Genomic DNA, 21,572 nt, shown 5'->3' with positions numbered 1-21,572 from the left:
TATGTTCGGAAACATTTGCACCCTAAAAGAAGAAAGAGTGAGTGTTTTTTTTTGTTGTTCTCTGTATATTAGCGTGGGCCGAAAATCCGCTTTTTTAGTCCATCAAAATTCAAGTATTAAAAAAAAATTTTCTTAGCTTACTTCGCTTCTCTACAAAAAAAGTCCATATACCAATTTCGTAGACTAATATTTTCGAAGATTATAGCAATTTTAGTAAAAAAATGTATTGAATAATTTATTTATCAAATTTAATTTTTAGAGCATATTGAACTTTGATGGACTTGGTCTAGCCTAGGATATTGACCAAAAAATTTCAAATTTCACACAGATTTTTTTTAAAGCATAATGAACCATATTTTTGCTATTACCAATCAAAATTCTAAAAAAGCGGACTTTCGGCCCACGCTACTGTAGAGCAGAGGACGATGAACACCGGACGAAGCAATGAAAGACTGGGAGTATGTATTATCAAAAACAACTACGCAATTACGGTGGGAAAGGTAAGATCTTATCCATGATAAGGTAAACGAAACCCCTCCTATCTTGCGTAAACAAAAATTCATAAAAATCATTGATTTGCCGTTATAAAAAATGCCGAACATGTGTGATTAAAAGGTTGATCGGTCTCGACAAACAATTCAGTGCGTTAAGTGCAACGAACTCTTTCATTTAACTTGTGTTGGTATACAGCCAGCTGATGCCGAATTCATTTCCAGCTCTGATAGAATTTTTTTTTGTAAAGTATGCACGGATGTGCGCCGAAACTCAATCCGTTCACCTCCCCTGTCTCTAGCCGTTTTAGATGACAAGAAAATTGCTACATCTAATATCACGAAGTCTGACTCTCTTAAAAATGCTAATAAATCGGCAACTTTGCAAAAACAATCTACTAGTAATGCAAACGATGCTAAAACCCTACAGCAACAAATAACGCTGGGATCTCTGTATAATGTCATCCGGCCTTAGATAATATGTTTGTCGATGTCGATGTAATTTTTTCGTAAAAAAATAGCCCTCATCAGTGCAACTCCGGTTTAGCTGACCACAGTAGTTTTGCAAGGAACACCTTTCCGCAAAAATACTGTGGCCAGCGTTGCTGGCGTTGGACCTGCTGGGCTATTTTTGACGAAAACATTACATCCACGTCGACATCGACCACCCATACTAGGGTCCATCGTCTCACTTCTAACCGACAATAGCCATATTCTGAATTCCATCACTGCTCAGCGCGAAGAAAACAACAAACTAGTGCTAAAAATGTCACTAGTGAAAATGATGATCATTTCGTCAAACGGCAAAGTATTACTTACGCGCGAGTTCACAGTAATTTAAGATTTTTTTTTGTGATTTTTATCTTTCTTATTTATTCAATTTTTTTATGCTGCATAGGGACAATTTCAATTGACCATATTATTTTTGATTCGAATTTTTAAATTAATTTTTAGAACAAATATTTACACTGGATTTAAATACCCAATAGCGGCTATTGAATCAGTTCAACTCTGCTCCCTCCGAAGTTGTGCTCCTTTATTTCATCAAGTAAAATATAAAAAACTAAAAGGAGTTTTTTAACGCCGAATTTTATCGTTTAATTAATAAAGGTTAAATAAGACAAACACAACACCATATCACTAGATTATTAACCATAGGATTTACGCCTTTTTGAGCTATTTTATGGAAATTTTTTTAACAAAGACGATCTGAATACTCACAAAAATTTCCATTTAAAATTGGATCTGCCTTTGAGGCGTGAGAACATATTTAGCTAGCGGGCAATGAGATTCACTACGAAAATGTCAGTAAAAATATAACAACTAAACAGTGTATCAAGAGTGTTGAAATACAAAAATATTAAAATTTTGAAAAAAAAATCTTAGAAAATCCTTAAAGATATTTTATCACCAATTTTCTCACTCATAGTCCAGAATAACACTAAACTTATGGAGAAATACCTAGCCTGGCAAAACTGATGCATACTATTAAATACATGTACGAGTTTTCCTTAATTAAAAATATATAGCAATGTGCACTCACTCACCTTTGCAAAATCGTGTGCCTTCAAGGCTGCGGCCGCGTCTTGTGTACGTTTCGTTTCCGTTATGACATGTCGGGCGCGACGCAATAGTACCGGATCTGACTGCAACACTGTAATTAAATTAACGCAAGAAAAGCAACGTTATCAAGGAATGCCAGAAATTTCAAAACTTACAACGAAATGTGCACCCATTTACGTACATACATATATTTATGAAATTTACTCGTACGAGTGTTTTATAAATGCGAAGGCTATTTGTGTGGTGCTAGGTGCAGCGACGCGAAAGTTGCGCACTCACGGTTTAATTATTGAAAAAAAAAAATATCATAAAATGAATGAGTGAAATTTTTAATGAGTTGCGACGTTCTTTCAACTCTATCTAACCACATGGTGCAAATGCACGGAAATAAGGAGGAGAGCACACACAAATTTTCAAAGAAATACTTGCACTAAAGTAATAAGTATGTAGAAAGCCTGCCGGCAACTGCCTACTAGTCACCTTACACTGCCTTTTATTTATGTGTTTAATTTTTTCTTTATTTTTTTTTACTTGCTAAACATTCAATAGTTGCAACTAGCTCACAGAAAATGCAAGAATGCATGCAAGCGCATGAAATGCACGGTAATGCGAATTCAAGCGAATACCGCGGAGGGAAGGGAGCAATACCACAGCCACCGATTGCGTGGCTTTGAAATGGTCTGAAGTAGCGCCTAATCTGGCAGTAATTGCTACTTGCAATTGTAGAAGCTATGCAATGGAGAGAGAGGGAAAAAGGGGCGACTTTTGCAGCAGTGACAGCGTTTTCGCAGGCGTCCTTGCAACATGCATGCAATTCACCTTCCTTGCCTAATTGCAGCAGGGGACGACGAAAAGAAAACGGATGCTGAGATGCAAAACCTGATATGGCGGCATAATTGCGTATTCACACCTAATGATTTCCGCACACACTTCTCTTCTGTTGCTTCTTCTTTTAGTTAAATATTTGAAATTTTTTGCCTGAATCAGTTGCTTTTAACACCCAAGCGCTAATGCGACGAGCGATAAGCCGACTGGAAGCGAATTTTTTCCCTAGATAAGCGACTTTGTGACTTAATTGAAAGCAAAAATTCCATTAAAAGAATTAACCGCTTTTACTTAGTTGTGGCTTAACTTTCTTTCTTTGCCTTTGTTACATTTAAAAGCATCGAAATTTTTGCGCCACGAAGCATAATAAAATCCCATAAATAAAAGAGCAGAAGAGTAAAACTTTGCAAAAAGAAAATTATCAGTGTAGTCACAACGTTTTTATATTTATTACCAAAATTGCCAGAAAAAAGTTAGAAAATGTAACCAGAAATTACCAAAATTATTTTATGTGCCCAGCAGATGTTACTTAGCCCCCGAGAAGAACCGACTTGATGCTGTTGAACTTTTTATGAGGTTACCCGGTTGGTCGTATTTATGCGAATAAACCTCAAACTTTGGAGCACTTGTAAATCAACATTTGTCAAATTTTGGTAGTAAAAAATATCTCAAAACAAATCAACGCTAGAAGGCAGCTCAGAAATGTTTAGACTCACATATAGACAAAGCAAGTGGCTTACTGAATTCTGTAGATTCTTGAATAAGAGCATATATGGGGTATCCAGACCACCCGTCCCCTACTCTAAAATAGAGGAAAATCTTTTTTTTTTTTTTTGAATAACGCAAACTTATGACCAACCAAATAAGGCATTATCTATCTTTTGCTGGTATTACCGACATCCGGCTCCGACCGTAAGTGGGTTAAACTGACCGGAAGTCTATCTTTGAATTAGAATTAGCCCTATATGTTTTTATAACAGATTCGTATTCTGAGATTAAAAATACTTAACTTTTGTTTGAAACTTTTTTTGCCGGAAGTGTCTTTTCAACCGTTAAATGACCTCCGAATTTTAACTCGTCCCGCACTTCCTAAATGAGTGAACATGTTTTTATTGAAAAAAGAAAAAATATGAATTACCAAGTCGGGGATGCTATATCTATCTTTCCAACCGGAAGTGGGTTAAACTGACCGGAAGTCCTTTTTTTAAATAGCACATATATACGTACATGTTTTTGCTACAGATTTGCGGACAAAAATACGTAACTTTTGCCCGAAACTTTTTTCTGCAATAGACTTCAAGTTAAAATAATGCACTTTCGGCCTATTTGAACCACTTCCGGTCGAAACCGGAAGTCGGTGATACAACGAAAGGTAGAGCATCCTGACTTGGTAATTCATATTCTTTCAGTTTTCAATAAAACAGAATTTTAGAGGGGCTGTACGGGTGGTATAGGACACCCAGTATAAAATTCTACTCATAAGGGTGCCGGGTGCATCGGGATATTGAGGGTAGTTTCAAAGCTGACGACTAACAAAGAGTGATCAGCGGGTATTTCTGTAACCCGAAACTCACATCGTTCTTCGTAATTTTAAACAGCAAATATATGTACTTCTCCATGAAAACTCTCCGGATCACTTCCTAATGTGGAATACTTAAGAACGTGCCTATGCATAAAGGATCTAAGACCGAATCAAAAAAGATAACGAGTTGATAATTTGAAATTTGATAAAGAAGTTAAAAATTACCAATTCTGGTGAAAAAATCCAAAGCGGCAACACTGAACCACGCTATCAAATAGTATTTTTCAATTACGCCAACGAAATAGCAAAATGCAATGATAATATCGCAATTACCAGCCGACAAGCTGAGGCATAAACGAAACCAAGAGAATTTCGAAAAAAAAATCCAAATTGCAACAAGAACAACAATTCAATACACGTAACATGCAACTCATTACCAACGTGCAAAAATCTTCATGCCAGAAAGGCGATTATCAGCAACCAGAGGTCATAACCAAGCACCCGGCCTAGCAGACTTTAGCGCACACAAACACACACACACATACATACAAACATATGCACAGGCAACCAAATAGAAATGTCTAACATGAAGGCGACAGAAAATGAAAAGATTGCACTGAAACGAAATGATTGCATTTTACGAAGAATTCAATTGAATTTTTGAAATGCTTGCTTTTCATAGATAATCTTTCGATTTAGTGCAGCAGCCAATAACAGATAAGTAAGCGGAAGTGTGCAACTCACCACCATGTGTAGTGTAGTTAAGTAGCTTTGTGCAAAAAATACATACATACATAAGAGTACAATAGATACCATTTGTGCAAAGCAATTGCCAAAAGGCCGACTGTTTGGCAAAGAAATGCGGTTAAGGAAATGTGATGAAATCCACAGAAGATATGATATTTATGTGCATACATACCTATGTATGACGGCGCGAGTATGCAATAATATTGAAACAAAATTTTAAGCAAAGAAAAGGCAGCACTGACCAGAAAATAATTAAGAATTTATTTGCGGTAGTTATTTCAGAAAAACGTTTAAAATTACGTAGTACTCTGGGTGTAAATTATTATGAGTTTTATTTTTTCACCTTAAGAATTGGTATTGGGAAAATATAAGGTAAGGTTTAAGTGACTACGCCTACAAACATCAGTCTAAATGCGTACATGTGTATGTCAGTGCAATGAAAAATAACTGCGAGGAAAACGCTGTGTGCCTGGAATAAAATTTCACAGACGGCAAAAGTCAGTCTAGGTGAGCCCATTAGGACTGACTTAAAGCTGGAATTCAAGGAGTTTAAACCATCGCCTCACAAAAGCTGAACGACAGCGTCTCAGGCCGAGTATGACAAAAGGAAATTTTTCTCATGCCAAGTATGCCAAAGGGAATTTTTCTGTCAATAAACTAACAGAATTTGGAGTTGCGGTCGTGTGAGGCTACAAAGAGCTCGTAGCTGATCCAATCTCGGCAAGTCCTAGTTTCCGCCCAGCTTCTTCCGCGCTGAAAAGAGATCGTCACTCTGTTGTTGTTTTTGGTGCGCAACTAGCAAGTTCTGCCCAAATTGGCTAGTCAGACATACACACTTTTTTGACGGGTTTCGACCGAAGAAAGAGGAGTGTTACCTAAGTGATCTTATCGAACCAAGTGAAGAGGTGGTTGGAACTTAGGGTTTCTTTAAAAGCCGAACATAGTAATTTGGGTATGTCAGAGTGAAAGGTAAGTAGGATTTAACCACTCAGTCTCTGCGGTAGAGAGGATGTTACAGTGTGTCCTAGTAGCGTACAATGTGCCCTAGTAGCGTGGATTAACTGTTGTATCACATAGCTATAACTTCACTGATGCCTTCCAAACTCCCTCCTCAGAGTTAGGCTAGCACCAACTAGAAGAAAATATTACTAATGCTTATTTCCTCTATCTCTACGGAAATTTTTCGAGCCAGAGCTTAGAATTCGGAGTCTCATTAACACTAAATTAAAAAGCAATGTTTTATTTTACATACATAAAGCCCAACCCTATAAAATAGTTACTCATACGCCATGGTGAACATGGTGATCGCGTAACTGCTGACAAATTTTTAAATTTTATTATTAAGTAATAAAAATATGACACATATAAATTAGATGTTTTTAATACATATTCCACTTACTAGCTTCATCAACTAACATTTTTGTAAAATCAACATACTTAAAAGACAAAAGAATAACCAATTCCAAAGAAATCTGCAAACGTCGCCGCTATTACAACGATTTTACTGCACGAAAATGGGTCGCATTGCAGTGTCAATAAAACTTTACTTTGCTCACTATGACTAACTTTTATTATTGTCAATTTTGGCTGCGCCTTTGTTTCAGCTAGTTGAGTGAGAAGAAAGAATCGCTGCTTTGGCAAGCAGCCAAAGTAATCAACAGCCAAGCGCAGAAGGCAGAGAAGCAAACTGAAAGAGACGACGTTACGCCAGGAGCAAATTACCTAAGATTAAGGGGGGATAAAATGAACGTCTCTCACTGCCAAAATGGCATTTCGCTACGTGACAGAGTCGAAATAATGAAGAAGATATTAACTGCTGACATAAAAATATAAGTATGAATGTATGTAAATGTATTTAATTTTCAATCATAAATATCAATGTTCCTTGGGAATTTTCGTACGTATGAAATTACTGCCATTCTTATGCAACTTAAGTGCAGGTAACTTTTGTGGAAGTATGATTCATGTTACGCTCCATTGAAAAGTTAAAATTTTCTTGCTGTATATCCTTTAAATGTGGGTTGGCGCCATCGATACCTTTGGTCGAAGTAAACGAATACAAAATGTCGCGGCATCAATCAACGTTGAGTAAATTTTGCTTACGTAGTGTATCAAAAATGGGCTGCAAGTTGCAGGAGCAAGTAGAATAGCAAAAATATTTTTTGCCACTATGTTACCCTAAATTTCGTTCATAATCAAAAGTAAGAGTTGGAAATTTGCAAAAATTTGGTGCTTCTAAAAGTCCTCAAGCTTTTCTTGTCTTTTTGCGACACGTTTTTTATAAAAGAACGGGCAGATGCGTAATTATTAGAGCGTAGTTTTTCTTTGCTGAAAGAGAAGTTTGCTTTGCACTTGTCCATTGAGTCAAAAATAGAAATTTTTGGCAAGAGTTGTTATTTTTTTATCGCCAAAAATCATGTACCGAAAATAATAGTTATTTTCGAAATTTCAATTCAAAAAGTCAGTCGGAAAGAACGATTTAAATTTTCTTCACTTTTTTTCAAAAATGTCAGCAATTAAACGTTATTTTTTACTCATATTTTTACAATCAAAAATAACACTTAAATTTTAACTTTAATTTTTCCAGCTAAAAATTAAAGTTAAATTTTGACTTATATTTTTTCAGTGAACAATAAAAGTTAAAATCTGACTTTTATTTTTTCAGTCAAAAATAACAACTGAAATTTTACTTTTATTCTTTTTTGTCAAAAATAGCACATTCACATCCTTTGAATTACAGTTTTCCATCTTCTGTAAATATATTTCATAGAAAAACATTTGTTTTCTTTAATTTAAACTTTAAGTTATCCACCCATTTACAGCAATGACTCGGAATTTAGTTTAACAATTAATATAGCTGCCAAGTTCTGATCGGACAAATTGTACTGCGAACCACTAAGAACAAGCTTGCCAGATCTCCTAAGTCAGGGATATATTTTGTAGTTGTCCGATCTGGTCGGTTCCGAAAATGATTAATATATTATTAAAAGGCGTAAAGCTCGGGATGTGTGGAGAAAAACTAAAATTTTCAATTCCACGTGGCATTGCACCCTTTCTGTTTGCAAGACCATACTATGCTGAGCTATTTCCGTTGATTTGACCTTCCTCTATGCATGGTTTTGGTACACGAGTGGCTTTTTCCTAGTTTCCTAGTATGAATGCAACTCTTACCCAAATCATCGCAATCTGAATGTCTCAAAGCCATTTTAAAATGACCCCATTGTCACTGAAGGATCGCAGATCGGGTATACCAATGATGTGTTCCAAGGCATGGAGCTTTGGTGGCAACGAGAGGGCTGCTACTCTAGTGAGGGAAACTAGCCTGCGTTGCCTTCAGATTTTCTGCGGTTCATCCAATAAGATGTCAGGATTTTCAGGTTGCGTATGTCAGTGGGTAAAAGGCAGTCCAAAAAAATTGCTTAACCTTGGCCGGGAGTATCTAAGAAGTTTCAATGAATAACTGGCAGGCTTATGTAGCACATTTGTGACTTTACGATGAAATATCCTGTAGGTTCTGTGGGCTGGCGAAGTAAATCACATAGCATAAAATACGTGATTTCTACCTTCAGAATTTATCTACAGTTTTCCTTTTGTTTGTTTAATATTCATTTATTTTTATAAAAACATTGCATATTCTTCGTATAAATCCGATTTTAAAATTTTATACACATTAAAAAAAACTTTGTCAACAAAGGTGTGTGCTATCGTAATGACCAGCAGTGCATAAGGTTATAATATTTTTAGTACAATAAGGTGCACGTTGTCTTTGTTGACAATGTCATGCATTTTCTTCCATACAAAGTATGCTCGACAAAATTTTTAAATGGAAGAAAAAGAACACCACCGTCAGCAAAAAAGTTGTCATAAAAAAACGGTATTTTGTAGCGACTTGAAACTTGCATTTATTACAATTGAATTGAATGGACTATAAAACGCATGCGCGAAATTTCTCTAAAATTTTATTACATATGCACTGCAGGACATTTTTTATAAAAAATTAATGAATATTCTGAGGATCAAAAGGGTGTGCTAATCTAATGACTGAGATTGTATAAGTATTCTCACACTTATACATCTTGGAGAACTTTGATTTCTTACATCCAGAATCTGGAACATAGCACTCTTCAAAGTGCTAAATTTCATAAATGGCCTAAGGCTGGAGTGACCAGTAAACAATACAAAATTAAGTGTGACTTTTGAAAATCAATACAGACTTATTTTTACCATAACCAAAGCCGAAATGTTGCAATGATACTATGGCTCAGTTCTTGGGAATTTTCACATTTTTCTAAATGATTTTATAACGTCATTTGCACACAACCAAATTCTGAGTGGACGAGTGTGAATATCATTCGAAGGAGAGGTTGCATCATCAAGACAGCGATAAAGTCAGTAAACTTATGACAAGGCTCCTTAAAAGCATTCGAAAACCCAACAAATAAAGCGCATAAAGTAAGAAGGCGGCAAAAATTTAGGCTGAGCGCGTAAATTGCAATGCTTGCATAGACACCATGCGATAGTATGACTTTGCGTTTACATTTTGAGAAAATGCGGAAGGTAAGCCCCCGCGCAAAATGCAAGCAAAAAAAAGCTTTCGTGGCTTCAATTTGAATTGCAGGCGCAAGCAACTGCGACACATCTACGCGCAAAAGCTTCAGCGAAAGGAACTCGCAATCAAGCGCTCCTTTCTGTAGGGACACATGTGTTCATTTGTATGTGCATTGCGCGCGTGTGACACCTTTCCGGTTTGTTGCCATTACAGAATTGGACATTTTCAACGACATTGGCGAGATAGTCACATCAGCAGCAGGTTGCCTTACTCCAGCGAGAGCATTTTCTTTTGTATTTGCGCTGCTATCCACTCTTCTGCCCACACTCAATTTTCACACCTTTTAGTTTTTATTTCGTTATCGTGGCTGCCGCTGTCCGCTATCTGCTATCTGCTGCTGGGTCGATTCTGTCATTGGCGCTCTATTTACTATGAAGCCAATTTGTACGCTGAATTGGCTGCTTGCCGCATATTTGTACTCCCTCCCACTTCTTGGCGTTTTTTGGCTGCTGATGTACGGCGTTAAGCAGACTTTGTGTAGCTGTGCCAAATTACCTTGATGCCACGAGCCGCAGGCAAATGACTCTTCACTTCCGGTGAATGCCAGAGCACAGCAGAAGGGGAAGCAAACTCAGTCGCTCCAACAAAGAAAAACACAACCGTTTATACATGCTATAAATATGCACATACATATGTACATATGTATATGTCTGTGTGCAACCAATTTCTGTAGGTATTTGCGGTTAACTGACAACAGCAGCGAAGTGTAAGGCGCAAGGCGAGAGGAAACACAAATTTATCGCCTCAATGAAGCGCTGCGCTGCGGCTGCAGGCCGCTTTTTTGCTTTCCATTTTCATTGCTCTGTTGCCATGAGTTGTGGAAATGCCTCGCCTAAAAGGTATGCACCGGCAGGCATATTACCTTTGACAAGTTGGCTATATTTTTTTTTTTACAATTTTCTTTTTTAGTTTACTTTGCTTGTGGTAGCATTAATTTTTGCTTGCATGGTATTGGTAGGCATCTGAGGCCTCCAAAGGAGAATCATTTTTTGCCATAGTTTGTTTGCTTTTTTAATTTTTCTGACATGCACTGATGAAGCTGCAATACTCGTTTGTGTGTGCAGGACAATTTTCTGTGCGGAATAAAATGTAATAATCATACCTTAAATTCCAAACATCTCGGCATGTGAAAACAAAGCTCAACGAAGCTCCCATCAAAATTCTCTGACGCACAGTGCTCCCCTTTCATGTAAAATGTTAGCAAAACTAGAATTATGAACGAATGCAAATGGAATTTTTTTTCTTAGTGAAAGTTGTGAAAGTGCAATTTGTTTTTGATAACTTTCAGACTTTCTCTGTAAATGCAGTTTGGGATCGAAAATTGGTGTTCTTGTACTATTTAGCTACATCTTGGTTGATTGACTTAAAAAAAAAATTAGGCGTCGAATTTAGAGGCTTAGCCTGTAGATGTGCAATAAGGTTTTGTTTTTTAAAAAGGCTTGCCACATGTAAAAAAATAATAATTTTGATAAAAAATCTTTCATTTCGCATTGAAACATTACGTAATTGCCTCGTGCAATCGTGTGGAGAGTAAGGAAATTGCAACTGTGCATGGCGACATTTTTAACTTTTCAACGTTTTCGTTTGACACTCTCTTTTCTCGTTTCGTTTTCGCCACCAAGCCATCGTATTATCTTTTTATATAATAAACATGAAATGTTAAAAAGTCCCTATTACATACTTATATCATGATTAATGATATTTGTTGTTTTTTAATACAAAAATTAGCATAAAGTGCCATAAATATGTAGCAAAATTCATTTTGGGGAATTTCAGCGAGAATAAGGGATTTTTTTCAGGAATTTCGGAGAATTAGCCCCAGGGGAGTAGGCATCCCTGATCCTGCCTCACATCGCTCTCTCTCTCTCTCTCTCTAATATCAGGCTTATGAAGTGCGCTAATCACTTGATATACGCTAATAAACCGTTTGTGCTTCTTGAGCTCGATAAATACTCTGGTTAAAAAGGAAAGGCCCTAACTCCTCTAACTCGATCCCAACCATAAACCTGGTCTCCCTCTCCCTCAACTAAACAGTTCTTTTTTGAGTGAGCATGTGTGGTAGCTCGCTTCCAACCAATTTTATAATAAAACTTAAATATACCATAAGTGATAAATAAAAACGATGGATTTAGAAAACAGGTAATTATGAAAGGAAAAGTTTTGATAAGTCTCCACATGCTTCCCCGCAGCACTCCCTGCAAGTGAATACCATTTTTCAGATCACGACAAAGCAACCTTGGTTCTGAGTTGCGTTCTTCTGTGGGAAATATGCTATGTGAGACCAATATTGATAGGTGTAATCTGTCAATAAGCGATAGGTCATTAAAGGTTCTGGTAAACGATGAATATAATTCTCAAGAGAATAGGAATTCACTCTTACAAGAGTGGATGGTTACTGTCATCGTAGAGTAAAAATCCGGAGAGGGAATTACTATTCCCATGAGAGATATTTTCATCGTTTATTTAAAAATAATTTTGCGTAAACTCATCACCGGAAATATTTGTAAAGTTAGGAGCAGCAATAGAGCTGGGAATTTTAAATTTTCCCTTGAAAATAAATTCTAACATATAAAAAAATGCCCATAAAAATAAAAAGTTTAGTTTTTTTCTATATTTAACTTGATTATAATGAGCTATATTGTCCCTTCCATGGCTTGAGATCAAAAACTACTTATGTATGTAGGTATAAGTGAGGCACGTTTGTAAAGCCGTTTAAAAATTCTTAGGATTTTAGCTGACGCATGATAAACACTGGATCACAAATTTTAATTTTGGTTTTGCTCTCCATACGCCGCTATGCAATTTGTATGTAGAATCGCTCGCTGATTCCGAAAATCGAGTTAATTTTGCAAATTACTGTTATTCAGCTTAAAAAAAAGAGTGGTTCCACTTAATCAGGTATATATTACGAACCAATCAAATAATCATAATACGAGATACGGAAAATGAAAGCAAATAAAATTCTCCATAAACCGTATATGCACCACTCTTCGATAGCCCTGATAGTTTCTGAGAAATTAATTATTCATTCCAGATTTTTTGTTTTTTTTTTTATTCAAAAATGCAAAAAATTCAAACTATAACTGGGAAAAAAGTAAAAAAAAAACACCGTTTCTGTGTAAATGTTTTGCACTTGTGTTAAGGCCTGTTCCTTTATAAAAAAATATTAACCTACCAATGAAGAAAATCGGTGGATAAATAAGAAAATAATGATTGGTCAAATGAAAATACGCAAGAATTTTTCGTATGAAATATGAGCAGAAAAGAGTGTCACTCATACGCAACGTAGACCTGAGTAGCTAGAGTGTTTGCATCGTAAGCAAGAGGTGTCAAAAATGTTTAACTAATTTCTCAGAAACTATCAGGGCTATCGAAAAGTGATGTACATACATGTATGCAAAATTTTATTTGTTTCATTTCTCGTATTACGATTATTCAATTCTTTCGTAAGATATACGTGATTAAGTGAAACAACTATTTCTTAAAGCTGAAAAGTTATTTAGCAAATATCTCGAAAAGTTATCCATAGAGAAATTCTACATAGGAATTGGATAGTGGCATCCATAGAACTTTTTTGCTGTAAACCAGTGTAATTGATTGGAACAAATTATGTATAATACTTTTGTCTCTTCGAAGAAGCTTCAAGGGCTCGATACAGAAAATTACTTATGTATAAATGAGGCATGATTCAGTAGTAAAAGGTTTAATCAGAAAACAGTTTTCTCGCTCCCTCTTAACAAAATCGGCGTCTTTAGCAAGGCACCGTGTGTGTTTGCAAACTTTTGTAAGGGAGTGTCAACACTCTAATGTCACTAGTGAGCAAAAATTTAATTTTAATTATTGAATCGTGTAAATGACCTACGATTTTAAAGTCTTTTAAATATTATTAAAATATTTGCTGACCTATGAATAATTGCTTAATTTTACCTTTTACACGCCAAATGAATGTAGATTTGCAATTTGCAAAAACAACGATGTTGAGAAAAAACATCGGTGTTTCTCTAGCTCTAAGTACAGCAAGTCTCGCTGAGAACTGTCTACTAGATAACCGTTTAAGAGAGAGCCCTTTATATTTTTATTTAAATTTCAACCACTGTGCGTCCTATATTACGCCTATAGCATTTTTTTGTCAACACAAATCCTATGAAAAAAAAAATAAAATACTTTACATGCATACGACACCAAATACCTACGACAGCAAGCGACCACATAACTAGCATTCTGTAAAGATTTTAGTTTCTTGTCCGCTGAAGCGACTAAAGTGCCTGAGATGCCTGGATGCTATTTATTTGCCACCTCAGACACCTCAAAGACAAATGAATTGGCCGGATAGCAAGCAACATTTGCAAACCTACACAATTGCATATGTAAATCTGTATGTATGTGTGAGCCTGTACGTGTGTCGTTGAGGGAAAAACACAAATATAAATACTTAAAAAGTTATTTTCAGCGAAATTTTTTCTTGCTTCCACCAGACAAACTGGCTGCTCCAAAGCAGTTGACGTTTTACTGCTCTGATTCCCTTGCGGTCATACATCTTAAATTACAAAAACACCTTCCAGCATAATCCCCTCCGCATGCGCATTTCTATCTCAGATTCACAACAGCATTATATGTATGTAAGTATGTAAAAGGACTCAACTTTGGCTGCCTCTCGCTCTCCCTTTCCCACGAATGCTCGATGACGGATGCTTGCTGCTTGATAGTTGATGGCCGATGGCATGCCATGTCATTTTATCATTTTAATTTCTGGCACTCGTAAAGCTGTTGGCCGTAATTGCCAAAGTGACAATGAGGGCATAACGGCAGCAGCACAAAATCATGAGCCATATACACATATTCGTGGATGGCGATGATGATGATGCCGCAAACAAAAATGCACTCACACCCATACAAGTGCATGCGTGTGTGCGTGTGTGTGCTGTTGCTCCTCACCCCATAATATTCCCAACCTGTTTAATATGTAGTATGGGAAGCAGATTGGCGACCGTCTGTTGTGTTGGTTGGTGTCAACGATGAAGTGATGAAGTCAACGCAGTGAAAAAGTGTAATTTAGAAAAAAAAGCGCACTCACTCACTGGCTATATAGCACCGTCAGCGGCAATATCGGTGTAACGCCATGTGACTGGAGAATACTGAATAAATGTATGCTTGCAATCTCAAGCGTAAGTGGCTACACAACGCCTCAGCCGCTGGTGGAAAAATTCTGAAAACGTAACGCCGCGCCGTAGGAGGAGGATATACAAAAATATGCGCAATCAAGCGTTGTGAGGTTGCACTTTTTACGCTCGACTGCACTGCCAAAGGTGGCAAGTGGCAAAAGGCATCTTGCATACGACAAGTGGCAAAAGGCATGTTGTACGTATGTATGTATATGTATACTCCCACACTCATTGTTGAGCAGATATGCAGACAGCAGCACCAAAGTGTGTTGTTAACTTGTATTGGTTTGAGTGAGCTTGAGGGATGATGAATGTCCTGCATGTTACGTATGTATGGATATGACGTGGTGCATGTGTGTGTGTGTGTGCTTAATATGTGTGCAAATATGAATTTATGTATCCATGTTACGATCTCCATAAAAACTCATTTTAATTCTTTTCCGCTTTTTTTTAAGTTCATATCATCTTCCTATTTTTTCACATTTTCGAATTTTTACATTTATTACATTTACACCCGCTTATGGTTTTCTGCTTCATTTTAACAAAGTGAAATGCGCACATTTTTGATTGAGCACTTCATTACTAGTATTTCCATGTCTGCATGATCCACAGATTTTTCTGAATTTTTTATTTTTATTTTTTTTTATGGTAACACGTTGGCTGTAATCAAGTGCGCAATGTAATAGTGTGATTCGGTAATTTGCAATAACCATTTATGAACATACATGTATATTTTACCCATTCCGATGCGCAAATTGGCTTAGCGCAAATTTCACGCGAATATTGGAAAATATTGCACGAATAATTTTTAACTAATTGCCCGCTTTGAGTGATTTGATATAGAGAATTTCATATTCTCATGCGGTATAAATTCATTAAATTCGGCGCTGTTGTAAAAGTTATTCGGTTTCATGTAAAAGCACGGTTGTATATGAATTTTATTATGGTTGGCTTGCGAAAAGTCTAAAAGTAAATCGACTGCTGAGTAAAAGATCAACCTATATCGGCTGCCAATTCGAAAACGCCCTATCCCCAAAAAAACTTTTCAAGAACACCCTCTTTCAGAATTTTATTGAAAAACAGTCTATCTCAGAATATGGTTGACGAACGGCCTATTACAGAGTACGATTCAAAAATGCCCTATCTAATTTCAAAATTTATTGAAAATGTGCTCATATATGGCTTTTTTTAATCGGCAGCTGAGATAGGTCGTTTTTGACACGATTTTTTGAAATAGGGCGTTTTTCAACCAAATTCTGAAATAGGACGTTTTTGCTATATAGAATCTTACATATCGATACCCAAAGGTAAAAAGGGGCCAAGTGCACTTTTTTCAAAATTTAGTTTTTGATGCAGAATGACAAATAATGCGAAGCTACATATGTACATCGATTTTTCGTCTCTTTTGAACAAATTTCACTTTTAGGTAGCGATATGTATATAAATGAAATGTCGTGTGTTGGTCATCGCATCACGTGAGAACGGCTGAACTGATTTCCCTAATTTGTTGCTGATACGTGGGCCGATTAGTGTTTGTATGGCCCTTTTTTCCTGTAGATGGACCAGGGAATGGTCTATTAACACATATCGTAGTTCCATCAAATCAAAGTACAAGGACAGTGTTTTCAGGCATAGTAATCGAGAGTTCTTACTTTAATTTAAGCCTCAGGGGAAGGTTATATCACCTTTCGCAGGAGCTTTTCAAATATTGCAAAAAACGCGATATTTTGACACTTTGACTTCCACCCCTATTCTGCAACACTTTCTTATTCAAATTTTGCTACGAATCGTATAAATAGTATGCTGCAATCCGAATCGTATCTTTGAACTTTTGAAATTAACAGCTTTTTTGTGTAATTTTGTATAGAAACAATCCTGTTTCGGAAGGGAGTTAAAAATTAAGCAAAAAGATGTAAATCGATGGGTGTTCGCAGGGTATATTTATTAATTTTAATGGGTCTTCTATTAAATAGATAAATTTGCCTTTCGCATATACGTATATTTTTATCCACTATTTTAAAACGAACGAACGAAAAAGAATGATTGTTACCCCTTATCGAGAAACTTGGGTTATTTGTACAATCGTTTCGGGTTGTTGTATCCAAACTTACCCGACTTATGAAAATAGAACAAACTGTATGTACATACCAAATTTTCAATTTCGAACTGCATGTACAGTGAAAGTAGTAGTAGTGAAACGTTATCCAAACACAAAATGTAATGAGCGTCCTTACTTGTACTAAGAAGCTAATTTGCATTTAAATCTGTCCATAATTCTATTTTTTCCCACGTTTTATATGGAAGGGAAGCAATTATCGTCCTTTAAGTTATAAGGTACATTATTACTTACCGAAAAATCTCCTGCTTTGGCACTAGAACATGACTAACAATTTTTGTTATCTTTGAAGGACTTAGGCAGGACTTGGAACTGACTCGATACTAAATTTTGATAATTTGATATATATCGATATCCCGATGAAGTTCCAAAATAATAAAATCTGATAACTCAAAAAACTCGATAACTCGACAAATTTCGATAAATCGATAACTGTGCGTTTGGAGGACTCCATCAATATCGATAACCCAGAAATTGACATATCTTAGTACTAATAAATATATCGATAACTCAATAAACTTTGGATAACTCTATCAATTTCGATAACTAGATTAATTTTGATAACTCCATAAATTTTAATATCAGTCGACAAATTTCGATAACTCGTTAGCCTCTGGTAACTCCACTGAATGCGATAAATCGATAAACAACGAAAACTCATTTATTTGTGTATCCCCAAAATTTCGATAGCCTGATATACTTTCAAAATTCCAAAAACCTCGATTCGACAAACCGGAAAATTTCGGTAAATCAATAATTATCGTTAACTCGATAAGTTGAAAGAACTGGATAAATTAGACAACTCGAAAAATTCGATAACTTGATTAATTCCATTAACTTGATGAAATTCAATAATCCAATAATTTTTATAACTCGAGAACTATCGGTAAATTTCGACAATAAAGTTTCTGTGTCTCTATAAATTTCCAAAACTCAATAAACATTGACCAATTTGAATAGTTCGAATATTTCCGATAACTCAATAAACGTGGTTAACTCGATAAATTTCGATAACTATAAACTTCGATGATTCGATAAATTTCGATAACTTGACATATGAATTTTTGGTTAAATTTCCTTAACTTGATATATGAATTTTGGGTGACTGGATTTGTTCGATTCTTATAAAAAAAATTCCAATGAATGTCTTCAATTCTTATGTACAAACATATTTCCTATTGCTTTCATTTTCGTCTTTAACTTCAATTTTGTCTTCACCTTTTTATAATTAATTATTCATCATCACATTTAACTTTATTACAAAGTTTAATTTCAAATACGAAGTAAAACAAAATGCGAAAATAACCCAAAATTGAAGAGGTTGCAACAACAACGATACACAAATACGGAAATTTTTAAACGACAATTTTTTCCGTAATTTCCAACCCATTTTGAAACCATAAAAACTTTCCACATATGTATAGTATACTGAAAAATACTTGTCCCCTCGGTAGAACGAACTGTAGCAAAATGTATGTTAGCGTATTACTACATAGATTTCAATAGTTCTCAGCTAAACTTTTAAAACAGATGGTAACCCTCTTCAAGAACCTAAAACCCTATACCGCTAGAAAAAGTTCTAACTTTAAAAACAAAAAGCTTATTGCACATCTCAGGGCCAACCCCTCTAATCTGACACCTGATATTTATAATTCGAACGAACGCCACAAAGGAGTGTTGGTGTTATAAAACCGGGCATCATTCAGATTTATCTTCTTTGATAAAAGCGTATTTAAACATATTTATCAAGCTTTATAACCCATTTCAGCTGGCGATCATAAAAGTCGCCACCGCTACTTGAACTGTGACCTACATTCGTCATATATAATATAGCCCTTATCCGTATATATATTTTTTTTGTTCTCTGTGGACTAGCCTGTATATATATATATTCTAAACTTAATACTGTGTTGATTAACAAGAAGCAATTTTAGCTTGCTACTATGACTAAGGGCCAGTAAGTACATAATTAAAATGAAATTTAATTTTTCCTCTAGCATATAGTAAAGTCGGCTATGTTGAAATTACTTCGCATCTAATGCACCATAAAAAATCCACTTTAAATGAGCTTCAATGCTTACAACAGATTAAGATAAACAAAAAATACCTTCACCAACAATTTATAAAATTACAATTTACAAGAGCCGGAGTACATAGATTGTCGCTATAATAAAAGTCAAGTACTTTTACAAAGAATCAACGAGCATTCAGGCATGCAAATGTTGCAGCGCGTAAAAGTAAAGATTTACATGCAGTGCACAAACAATATGTATACATATATACATACATATATATATATGTATATAAAAACTGCTTGAATGTCTAATAATTTCATTACTTCTGCCGAGGGTGCGAAACAACTTGATTGCCTATGGGGGCGCGCATTGCCACAGCTGGAATTGTAAATTAAAAAAGAGCGCAGAAGTGGAGAAAAAATTTATGTGGTAATGGTATTTTGTGGTGCTGGTGAAAGATTGAAGCAAAACAGGCATCAATGGACTAGGTACATACATATGTATGTATGTACCTCAAATTCCATGGGAGCAGGAGCACGCAGCACTCGAGATCCTTTAGCCGTCAGCCAATGCCTTAAGTAGTAAGTAGGCATGTATGTATGTGAGTAAGCAGGCGTACGAGGTTGTGAGGGACGCAACCGTGGCGAGGAATGCGCGTGCAAAGCATTGTGTGCGTTCAGGCGCACTTACGACAGCAACTGCTGTACGTATTTAAAACAACAACAACAACAACAGCAGTCAAATGTTGCGCAAGTATTTTGCGTAATTTTTACATTAAGTGCAACTCAAGCGAATGTTGCAATTGAATTGATGTTGAATATGCAAATGAATTGAATGGAAATTTTTACAACGAACCAACGAAGCAAAAAAGGATTTGCGATCTGCTACAAGAAAAAAATTCTTGTTGAATAAAATCAAGCAACTCAACAAACAGCCGACGGACTAAATTAAGCTAGGCACAAGAAAAAAAATACAAAAAAACACGCACATGCACGCCCACAGAAATATTTTTGTTTGTACCTTTGCATATAAATGTCACACTTTAATTTAAATTAAATGACAAACATGGTTGGATTTAATGAGCAAGAAGAAGAAGAAGAATAGCAGACGCTGCTTTTCCTTCTAACTCAGTTCATTTCATTTGCCAGCCAGTAACTAGTATGTGCGTCCCGTCGTGGCGGTCATTCGCCCGGGGAGACATACAACTGAAATAAATAGAATAAACTGTGACCAAACATAGTACACTGGGGGATAAATAAACACACGCGTACACTAATGTGCAGTGGCATATTTGTGTGGTGCGCATTTGATTTTTCACACTCTCCGCACTTGCATAAATAATCCCGCATACAGCTCACTCGCCATAGCTGTGTGTCCCGCTGAGTTGTGTGTGTTATTTGTTGCATGCTTACAGGCGCAAACGAAACCAATTGCCATGCTAAGCGCATGCCAGCAGCGCTCTGTGTGTACGTTTTGCACTGCAAATGAATGCAACAAATGGCAAAGCGACAAAGTGTTAAAACAAACGCTACGGGATATAATGCAAAGCACACACGTACATACATATGCGCGAGTGTAAATTGAAATATATATGTATATGTATGCATGCATATCGATATATGCATGCCCTGTAGAGAAAGCTTAACTCAACGATTAGAACCACTAACTAGTGAACAACATTTTATTATTTCGAGAAAAATACCGGACAATGTCTAGAATTTTATAAAACACGGCAATTTTAATTTAATTTAGATTTGTTATAGAGTTAGCGGAGTAGAGGATATAGGGATAACCTTTGTTGCGACTGTTTATATTTCGAGCTCAATGAGCCCATTTGGTTTATAGATGCACGTCAAGTCAACCACGCACTTCATATGCCTAATATGCGAGAGAGAGAGAGAGAGATAGAGAAAGAGAGAGATAGTGCACTATGTGACCCTTTTACCATTTATTAATTGTGATAGTCAAGCTAGGTTAGCGTTGAACATGGCTGGAAATGCCAGCGAGTGATCACTTCATTAAGATCAGCGATAAGAGGTTTGAGGATGGCGTAATAATTGCATATCCACTTAAGAACGTGCGAATCGCTTTTAAACACAAGTGCATGTATGTGTTCGCTGCTCTTTGTTTATGAGGGAAATTCATAAGTCGCTTAAACACCCTCCTTTCATCAACAATCAAAATGGAGCCTTCTATGTTCATCCCACAATTCTGAGCCTCCACTTAAGTTTGGAGTCCAGAAAAAATTTCAAGATATTGCACCTCAACGTGGTAGTCTGCAGAAGAAGTTTCTAGCATACATAAAATAACTTCATTGGTGTTTCCAGGTTGAAAGTCGAAGAACCAAAGCGATCGCGATGCGATGGAAAAAAGGAATACCTACCGTATTTTTCACGTACGTACGATGAGTAGATCAAACATCCACTTAGGCTACTATCTTGTAGCAGCCAAGATACCCAATATCTACGCCTTTCGACTGGCTCCCCTGCTCTCTGAGAGCACTCTTAAACAAACTGAGGAGG

At 36.2% G+C, this 21,572-nt stretch overlaps 1 protein-coding gene across 1 annotated transcript in view; it reads right to left on the bottom strand.

The window, feature by feature from the left end:
* Positions 1–21,572, bottom strand: part of LOC118733782 (galactokinase-like) — a gene marked incomplete at its 5' end in the record, with an annotated part of 74,823 nt that overhangs the window by 29,879 nt on the left and 23,372 nt on the right. The window contains 1 exon segment of the mRNA XM_036463340.1: positions 2,039–2,145. Coding sequence (XP_036319233.1) covers positions 2,039–2,145 — 107 coding nt within the window.

Source organism: Rhagoletis pomonella, unplaced genomic scaffold, assembly GCF_013731165.1.
Source record: "Rhagoletis pomonella isolate Grant_MI unplaced genomic scaffold, Rhpom_1.0 Rhpom_scaffold_00002, whole genome shotgun sequence".
In the NCBI taxonomy this organism is placed as follows: Eukaryota; Metazoa; Arthropoda; class Insecta; order Diptera; family Tephritidae; genus Rhagoletis; species Rhagoletis pomonella.
The sequence above is the reverse complement of the archived record's forward strand: the minus strand, read 5'-3'. Positions and strand labels throughout refer to the sequence as shown.